This window comes from Sinohyriopsis cumingii, chromosome 3 (genome assembly GCF_028554795.1).
Source record: "Sinohyriopsis cumingii isolate HCF-2022 chromosome 3, ASM2855479v2, whole genome shotgun sequence".
Taxonomy (NCBI): domain Eukaryota; kingdom Metazoa; phylum Mollusca; class Bivalvia; order Unionida; family Unionidae; genus Sinohyriopsis; species Sinohyriopsis cumingii.
In genome coordinates this window covers 111,453,901-111,464,264 of record NC_142963.1, presented here as the reverse complement: position 1 = coordinate 111,464,264, position 10,364 = coordinate 111,453,901, and the positions used below count along the sequence as shown (strand labels likewise).

The 10,364-nt window shown below is 37.1% G+C and overlaps 1 protein-coding gene across 2 annotated transcripts in view; it reads left to right on the top strand.

Moving 5' to 3' along the window:
- Positions 1-9,252, top strand: part of LOC149803584 (meiosis regulator and mRNA stability factor 1-like) — a 101,833-nt gene extending 92,581 nt beyond the window's left edge. For both annotated transcript variants that reach the window (XM_089953333.1, XM_089953332.1), the window contains exon 18: positions 6,417-9,252. In XM_089953333.1, the coding sequence (XP_089809459.1) occupies positions 6,417-7,234 (818 nt within the window). In that variant the 3' untranslated portion in view covers positions 7,235-9,252. The remainder of the gene's footprint in view (positions 1-6,416) is intronic.
- The last annotated feature ends 1,112 nt before the right edge of the window (positions 9,253-10,364 follow it).

Below are 10,364 nucleotides of genomic sequence, written 5' to 3'. Positions count from 1 at the left end.
CCCAGGTGTTCCACCATGACCAGAACTCTGATCGCAACACGTTAGTCATTTGTACACTGTAAGCCAACTGATGGAAGGCTTTTATCAACTACATTGGAGCAAGAAAGAAATCTTTGCAAGTATGCTCAGGTATTATCTCGTATTGGTGAGATTGACCTGTTTTGTGGCTCAAATATCCCCTAACCCATCCCAACATAATGGGACAATGTCATGCAAAATCAAATTGCATTGTTCCATCACAGCTGGACTCTACCATGTCTCAGATCACAACAGGTCACCACCACAGTAGATTTTACCATTTAAGCCAAACAATGAAATATTCTTGGTCTAGTTTGCCAATGCTACACCACAAGTCACTCAATGCACCCAGAGCTCATTTAATTCCCCAATACAGATTATATGGATACAGTGCATTCTCGTGTTTGCCACTCAAAGGGAGCAGTGATTGTTTGGAAGTAACATTCTGTGAGCATGGTGGTCTGCTTCTGTGGACAATTCTTCTCCAGCTTAATCTCAGACTGCAAATGAGACACCATAATATGCTGTATCACAGGAAAAAATTATGGACTCCCAACCACACCCCTCTCCGGACATAGTCATGTTTTAAAAAATCCCAACACTTTCAGGAATCTTTGCCCCATTTTTTTTTTCAACAACAAAATAAACAAAACATTTCTAGACCACTACAATATATGCATATTATCTGTAGTATGCATGAACAGTCCTGCTCAAAGCTCAGTGAAACCATGGGGCATACAGCTGATATAAACGCAATTAAAATGTAAGATGGTCAGAGATATAATTAACCCATTTTCAGTGATTGCTTAATTGGCTCAGTGACAATAGCTAGTGTGTTCATCTCAAATTCTGCTGTGGGAGAGTCAGTTTAACTAATTTGCACACATAAAGTACACAAAGCTGAGGATGAGTACATGAATCATCATGAAGAACATATTACATATCACTGCATTAAATGAGAATAGTGAAGCCAACTTTAATCAAGTTTGTGATCAGTGGCAGTGTTTCTTTGAAGGTGGACTTTTAATCCTGATATAAAATGCAAAACATTGTTTCATTTGTTAGAATAGTATTCATGGGTAATTCAACTTTGAAGTCGAGTGTGATTCAGGAAGCAAGACACTATCAGCAAAGCCCAGCAAGTTGTCAAAACTCAATTAGCACAGCAGCAAAGGGGAGAATTTCATTCTTGTACATACTGCAAGCATCATATTGATATTAATCATTCTGGTATCCATGGGAACACTACCTATATGGAGCATCACAGGAGTCTAATGTCTTGTCAATAAAAAAAGACTTGTATATTTATTGTTGTTGTTGTAGGGTTTAACGCCATTTTTCAGCATACGAAAGGCTCTACATGGCAGCCAATATTAATGGTGGAGGAAGAACCTGGGAAAACCCCGAAAGAACCACCAACCCATGAGAAGTTACTGGCAAGCTTTCTCACATACCCACATTGGCTAAATCCGAGACTCAAACCCACACATAGGTGAAATGGCAGTGATCTGTAACGGAGAGCGCTTTAGACCACTTGGCCACTTGGGGGCCCCTATATTTATTGTACAGATATAGCTATTTTGTGTAATCACAAATTTTCTAAGTATTTTATTGACTCCTAGTGTTGTAGCATATTCAACACACTGAACTGAACATTCAGATGGGTTGTCTTTATCATCATTCATTATTAATTGATGATTTTAGCCAAGAAATAGATTGATGGAAACAAAATACTAAGCACATGCTCATGTTTACACACTTGATTTGTGTTGATAAAGCATTAACACTTGAACTGGATGGACACATTTATTACTACTGTGTTACCTATAAAGACGCCGTTAAACTTGAAAATACTATGTTCCCTCCCTTCCCTGATTAAAATGGTCAGTTTCAAATGTGATCTATTTTCATTTTTATATAGAGACAAGCATTATATCTCATTATCAAACTGCACCAGATACAGACCAGGATTTGCTCAGAGAATATCCAGCAGGGAAATATGTACAGCAGTACAATCTGGGCTAGTGAGTGCAAAGATGAACACTAATAACACTTGCATTGCCTTAAAACCCCATATTCAACCACTGAGGGCAGCAAAGATTGCATCAAATTAAGTATATTTATTTGCCATCCAATGGTTTTTGAGGCTTCCAAACCCCTCAACACTATGTGGAGTAATGGCAAGTAAGAAGACAGAGGTGTCGCCACATTCATCCAGACTGACAGCAAAGTATGCTCACAAGATCTATTATATTTGGTAGATCTCACTATGACAAAAGAAGACTCAAGCAAGTTTTTCACTTATTACCACCAGTCTTTTTCTCCTCTCCCATATGTCATATATTGGTCCAGATTTCCAGTATCAGCTGACATCATGCTAATCAACAAACACCAATGAGTGTTCAACTGTGACCACTGTTTGGTCAAGTGGCTGACTTGGAGACATTGCAGTAATGGCAATGAGGAAGCCCTCTTCAGTAAGGTGCCATCTTGCATGGTGCAAATAAGAGCTGGTTTTGTCGCTTAGCACTCCAACATAAAGGAATTGACAAGGTTATGGAGGATGCAATGACCATATTCCATCACTGTTGGACTCTTCCATTGCAATCTGTCAACACAGATCCTGCCTATTCTGTTGAATTATGGGTCCACTTCCATTGATCATTATCCCGTATGCCATTACAACATCACTCTTAGGACTCACATGACACAGTTGATACGGAGGATGAGATGGCCATGTTATGTCTCTACCATCCATATCAGATTGAACCAGGTCAGTACCAAAGATCTTGCCTGTAAGGTGGAATGATGGGCCAGCTACACTGTTCAATATCTCATAGAGCCACAATGCACCAAGCTCAGTCCCAGGCCATTCACCTTTTGCCATTTGTGCTGCAGTATCTAGTTAATGAGCTCTTCTTGGTAGGAACAGTCATGCAGATCTGATACGAGTTCAAAGCCACAGTTCTTGAGAATCCATGTTCATAAAAGCAGGGAGAAGTGGGTTGTTTGTGGTGCAAAACCCCTGTCTATTCTGGATACTTCATCTCATGGTTACCAAAAGGACCCAGTGAGAGCTCTGAAGTGGTACCTGAAAAGAGCTGAATTTGAGCATCAAAGGAAATTCCACAGCTTGTTGCCTCTCAGAGGAAAAGGATATTGACATAACACAGGTCCTTTCATCCTTAGTAACATGGGTCATCTGTTCCACCTTTTGAGATCGAACCCAGGGTCAAATGAAGTTGGTATACATCTTGGCTGATTAAGTTAGGGTACTCACAACAACTGGACCCCAAGTAGCCGAGTGGTCTAAAGCACAAACCATTACAGATCACTGCCATCTTACCTCTGTTTGCATGGATTCGAGCCTCCAGTTCTTTCAATATGGGTATGTGAGAAAGCTTGCCGGTAGCTTCTTGTGGGACAGTTGTTCTTTCCTGGGTTTTCCCAGGTTCTTTCTCCACCATTTATACTGGCCTCCATGTATAGCCTATCTTGTGCTGAAAAATGGCATTAAACCCTACAAGAACAACAACAACAACAACAACCATTGCATTGGAATGAAACTGTTCCCTAGCTGACATTATATGCATGCTGTGTGATGGAGTTAACTTTCTCCAGCTTTTACCTCAGAAATTATGCATCCCAAAAAAGCTCACCTAGACCTGGTGGTACCTAATAGGTTTTCTTCCTGGTGTAAGTCCAAAAGAATAAAGCTTCACAACTTGCTCTGGAATTGCAGGAGGTAATTATTTTCCTTTAAAGAGTCCAAGTCCTAGCATATGGAATATATTCTCCAGCTGGGTTATTATCAGTAAGCTGGCTCCTTAGGGGACCACCAATGGCCTCTCTGGGATAAGATAACTATATAATTATTATTTCAGAAAATACAAATGTTTCTATGATAATAATTGCCTAATAATATACACATACACCCTGTCATCCTCACCAGTTACATCCATCTAGCAGTTGCACTGGTTCAGTCATTATTTTTTAAGTATTCATGTGATTTGGTGCTTTTCTTTGTATCAAGGGTAAATTACTCTAAATGACACCTATGTGGGCAGATAACTTTTAACATTTTAGCTAAAATGTTTTAGCCTGTGAGGGTTGGATTTGAAGGTAGTTGTAGTTCTTTTAAGGTATTATGACTAGATAAGTATTATCAAAGAAATGTATTTTACTAAAACAATGGGTTCTTTCTGAGATTATTAGGTAATTATACCCAATCAAACTGATTGAAACAAACTTTGCTCCTGTTTCATTACTAGCAAACACATATTTATACTTTAAAATTACACCCAGATCTACTTAGATTGTATCTGAAATCTGAAATTAAGGAAAAACAAATATTGTTAATATTGTTTGAATAGTTCAAGACATTAAAAAACTAATTTGGTAAATAGCAACTGGTTTAATTGAAAGCAAACAGGGTCTAAAGAAATTATGCTAGTTAGTGAGTGTTTGCCCATATTGGCTATGGCTCTATGTACTAGTGATGGAGACAACAAAGGTATGATTTTCTGTTCAAATTTAGTTAACTTTCCTTACATATTCAGATGTTCAACTGAGTTGTTTTTCAAACAACATTGTATAGGTTCAAAATGAGCATAAATAGAACTGTCACTCATAAAATTCTGACCACTCCATTGGCCAGGTGGTTACATCTGCTTTGGATGCAGGAGGTTGTGGCATTGAACCCAGCCAAGCTGTACCAAAGACTGATAAAAATGATAAAATTGGTGCTCTGCATTAAAAGGTTAGTATTAGGACCAGTTGGTCTGGTGTCAGGATAGAGTGACTGGGTTAATGACATGATGCCACATGTCTGTGGCATGATACCCTAGTGCTAGACATCACTTGCCACAGTGCAGATGTTGTAGTGATATGACTGAAAAATTGTTAAAGCTACATTAAAAATCCAAAACACATGCACACAAAATAGCAATATGTTGAAAGAACCTGTTATATATGAGCACTCAAACAAACAAAATGTAGCTTTACAGTGAAAATTAATACTGCTTGATTGTTCTTCATCAACTATACTGATTTTTAATTCAAGAAAAAGGGCCACATTTAGGAAATATATCAGATTGTTGCACACAGTCAGTTCATTACTGAAGGGATATAAAAAAATTTGATGTGCAAGAAAAACAAGAAGCCATGTCAGAAAATGAAAAACTTGATGAAATAAATAAATATTTTTAGCAGCATGTATTCTATAAATTTTCATCTGTCAGCTGCACGAAAATAAATGCCCCTTTGGAGCATCATTTGCAGTGTTATTGCTGACCTAATCATCCAAATTTTAATTTTGGTCTCTGGCCTAGAGATCGTCTATAGTGGATATCTGATGGGCATTGATGAAGGTTATATCAGATAAAATGTTGATTTGCTCTTAGTAACAGTACTTGTTCCAAGTGATATTTTTCATATTCAGAAATATGAAAGCAACAACTTGGTGAGTCATAAAGCCAAAAAAAATAACCTTGAATTGGTAACAAACAATTCTACTTCTTAGGGACCGTTCATTTAGTATGTACACATTGAGGCGGGAGGTTGGTTAACCCAAATGCATATGCTTGCATATGGGAGGGGGATCTACTGATAATCTACGTATGCATAAGAAATGAGGGGGACCTTGATAATAATTTGTCTGATATGTAACCTGTTTAGTTGGCGTTCGAATTATAGCGGACACTATACAAACTTTTTAGAGTTACGCAGCTTATTTCTTTGATGCAGCAGTACATTCAAGGTCAGTGGACTGTTTTATTAAACATGTTAATATTATTAATCCTTGATCGTTTCTGCATGGATTAAATATAGGCCAGTCTTTAGAATTCAGGGGGGTGTCAAGCATACATATGCAGATGGGGGTGTAAAAAATGTATGCCCGAGTTTTGCGGTGTACTAAATGGATGGCCCCTTACAAGTAGATCTTTATTTTAAGCAGACTTTTGCATGATAAATGTAGAGAAATTGCAGTGGACTTGTCAAATGGATTTGAAGCATCATGTACATGTGGCCATTTTGATAATCTAATTTGATAATCAACCCTGAGATGGAGGTTACTTTTTCTGCCTATTTTGTTTTCTTTATTTTAACATTCCTACCAAACATACCTGCTTGTATTTAAATAGATTAAAAATGGAATTTTGCCCTGTGTGGTGGAATGTTGTACAACTGTTTTATTAATATTCCTTTGCATCAAATTTGTTCAGCACCACAATTTATATTTTTATTGGAATTAACATTACTCTTTTTCCTGAAAATTATCCCAAAAATCATTTGGATAAGAGACTTAAGTTTGTCATCATTATATATAAGCATATACCATGTGTTCAAATTTGGTACTTTAATAATGTGATATTTATTAATTTAAAACTCGATTACAGATGCAGATGAAAGAAAATGGATTACTAATGAGGAGAAAAGGGTCGATGTATCACCCACATCTGAATTACTCCAGCTAGCTGCCATGTGCCTCCCACAAAGCCTCAGAACCTCTCCACAAACACATCAACCCCAGGAGCTAGAAAATGTGACAACTTCCTCTTCTGCAGACAAGCTGATGGAGCTGTTCAAATATGGCTGGTGGAGAGCCAGCCCCTCCCAACTGGAGGAGGTGTCTCGCAGTGAGGGTCATGTCTTGAAGGAGGCAGTACAGGGTGCTTTTAACAATTTGAACTATGGCCACACTGACAAATTAAAGTCAGGGGATATTAACATGACAGACAACGAGTCTGACAAACCATCTGCTGCTACAAAAATGGTAGACATATTACACAGTTTTTCTATTACTAATCAAAGCTGCACAGAGGAGCTACTCAATATTCCTGATATTGTATGGAATACTGTCCATTCCCAATGCGAAGAACCTGATGTAACTGATACAGCAGGGTACATAAAGGCAGGATCAGTAGAGAATGGCCTTCCTGCAAATGAAGAAAATGGCCTTGACCAAGATGAAAAGCCCGCAGGCAGCATTGACAATAATAATCTATGCTATGAGTTGGTTTTTCAGCACAACCAACCTCTTCACACAAGCTCCACAAAGTCTGACACAAGTGACAGCTTACAAAGCTCTCCAACTAAAATCCCCTCTATTGCTGATCAGAAAAAGAATGCCAGCCCAGTAACTAGTGAAGCATCCAATTCTCCAAGGCGACGATCACGTCTTGCTGCCAGATTTGGACAGCTGTATGAAGCATAATGATGCTTGCATGCAAGTTTCCTTTTTCTTTTAAACTGTTCTGGTTAATGATTTGTGTGTGTACACTTTGTGTATTTTGTGACAGTTGCAGACTTTGTAGCTATCTAGAGTGTTAGTATTCATGCCTTGGGTATTATACAACACTCTTGCATGTTCATTTATCGATGTACCTTTGTTGGTATGGACATGTTACAATTGGATAGATTTTGTACATTTTTTTACATGTATACATTTAAGCAGACTTCCTTGTATACATTTAAGCTGACTTGTATAATTTTAAGCAGACTCCCTGTATACATTTTAGCAGACTTCCTTGTAAGTATAATTTGATGTAAGTATTATGGTCAGGCATATTGTTTCGACAGAGCTGTCATCATACTTGTGCATTAAAGTTGCCAACTAATTATCACAAAAATACATCACATATGAGAGTATATGTCTGCCTGTTGTGGTCACATCTACCATCAGATATAACAGACCATAATTTTTTCATTCCCATTAAAACAGTAAAATGTACTTATTCCAGACTTTAAAATTTACCTTTCTTAATGTAATTGACACAAACCTTGTTAAGATTTATTATAAAATGTGTGGTTTGGATAGCCTAGGTTCATACAGAGTATCATTGTGTCCAGTTCTTTATAGATCAGTACAGTAGATCTATAAATTGGGACATCAACATTATATTAAATGCATCAGTGGATATATAAATAGGGACATAGTGTATCCTCAGCATCAGCATCATATATAATGCATCACAGGAGATATATAAATAGGGACATAGTGTATCCTCAGCATCAGCATCATATATAATGCATCACAGGAGATATATAAATAGGGACATAGTGTATCCTCAGCATCAGCATCATATATAATGCATCACAGGAGATATATAAATGGGGACTTATCATGGGTCCATCATCATCATCATATATAATGCATCAAAGGATATATAAAAATAGGGACAGTGTATCCTCAGCATCAGCATCATATATAATGGATCACAGGAGATATATAAATGGGGACTTATCATGGGTCCATCATCATCATATATAATGCATCACAGGAGATATATAAATGGGGACTTATCATTGGGTTACATCATCTCCACTGTGACCATCTTAAAGAGCCATTGTCAAAATGGACCCACAACTGGGGTCCCTTTTGGGGGCCCAGGGTAACGTTTAAAAAAAAATTAAAATTACAATGGTATTTAAAACTATTTTCAGACTAAACTTAATATATGCAACCAGGTAGATGCATTATATATGTAATGGATTTTGCATTATGACCCTAGAGTCCATGTCAGTATGTATGTAATGGATTTTACATTATGACCCCAGAGTCTGTGTCAAAATGTATGTAATGGATTTTGCATTATGACCCCCAGAGTTGATGCATTATGTAATGGATTTTGCATTATGAGCCCCAGAGTCTATGGATTATGCATGTAGATAAAACAAGCTTAGATGTATGTAAAACCCAGACCAGGATAAATCATTGGTAAACTGCACTCAAATTTATACAAACCAGGTATATGCAAATAGTACACTGTTTTATATTACCTAAAGGCTGATATGTATATCACTGTGATAAGATATTATCTGATGTATTTATACAAAAATTGAATGTATTGGCATGGTGTTGATGTGTGATCTCAAAGCTAATTGTATTCATTCATCTGCAAGGATTCATGGTTGGTAAGTCCTGTTTGTGCCATGCTGCATTTGTGTATTCCTGACTTTTCTGTGATTGAACTTGCCATGCGGTCGAATGAACAGTTTTGATACAAATTAGGTGGCGAGACATTTTACTTTTCTAACACAAGATATGTATATCTTTTTGTAAAACTAATGTTCACTTTGCTTATAATACAACTAGTATGTTCCCATACCAAACAAATTTGCTTTGTTTACTTGTTTTTTCTATATTGTTTTTAGATGTTTGTATTAGATTATGTGAATTCCAAACTGCTTTCACGCCATCAAAATATACTGTACAGTATGTACTCCCTGATAAGTCAAGTCAAACTGCAAGCAGCAAAGATCCTGATCTGCTGAGGCATAATATGCCTGTAAATCAGGGTCTGTTTGTTCTACTGATTGCTCCTAACAAACTACACAGACTCAGATCTGCTGGAGCATTATGCAATGGCAGAACTGGGTCTATGCAGTTTACAGTTGAGCTTGTCTTATAAGCGAGTATATATGGTACTTTTTCATGCCAAGCTATGATGTGAAACAAATTGTCATACCTTTGCTAAACGAGTTTTTCATGTGTGTAGCAAATATGTTTTCCAACTATTCAGAGTGTCCATACACAAATCTTGTCCATGTAAACATGAACATCAGCATATTTAACATCATCTTTTTGGCATCATTCTCCTTTATTTTTGGTACCTGTCCCCAGTTTCATTAAACACCTAAAGTTTCCTCCTTCAAATTTAGGTTTCTATACATTTTGTTTTTTGGCAACAACTAATTTTTCACAGAACCTGCATCAGATATTAGAGGGCATTCAGCAATCTTGAAAGTTTTTTTAAAGGAATTCCAGAATTTTGATTTCATTTTTTAACAAAAGCTTCCTGCATGATAGAATTTGATGTCTGAGGAACTATATTTAATCTAGCTGCTGTTTCATCATCATTTATATACACACTGTTGTGAGCAATGTAATATAAAATCTCAAATTAAGCAGAAATTTTGAAACATTTACTGAAACTTGGGCCTGATCTTTTGTAATTTTGCAAATTAATATAGAGATATAATATTTCATTAGGTTTCTTGCTGCTTTTACTTTGGTTAAACAGTTTAACCCAAACTGAATATGTCTGCTGTGGAAGCCAGTTAAACTAATCTAACCCAAAGTGAACATGTCTGCTGTGGAAGCCAAACTAACCAGTCTAACCCAAAGTGAGCATGTCTGCTGTGGAAGCCAGTCAAACTAATCTAACCCAAAGTGAGCATGTCTGCTGTGGAAGCCAGACTAACCAGTCTAACCCAAAGTAAGCATGTCTGCTGTGGAAGCCAGACTAACCAGTCCAACCCAAAGTGGGCATGTCTGCTGTGGAAGTTTGGATTGTACAGACTTTTGTGTAATGATACCAAGCAGTTGTGGAAATAGAAATAAT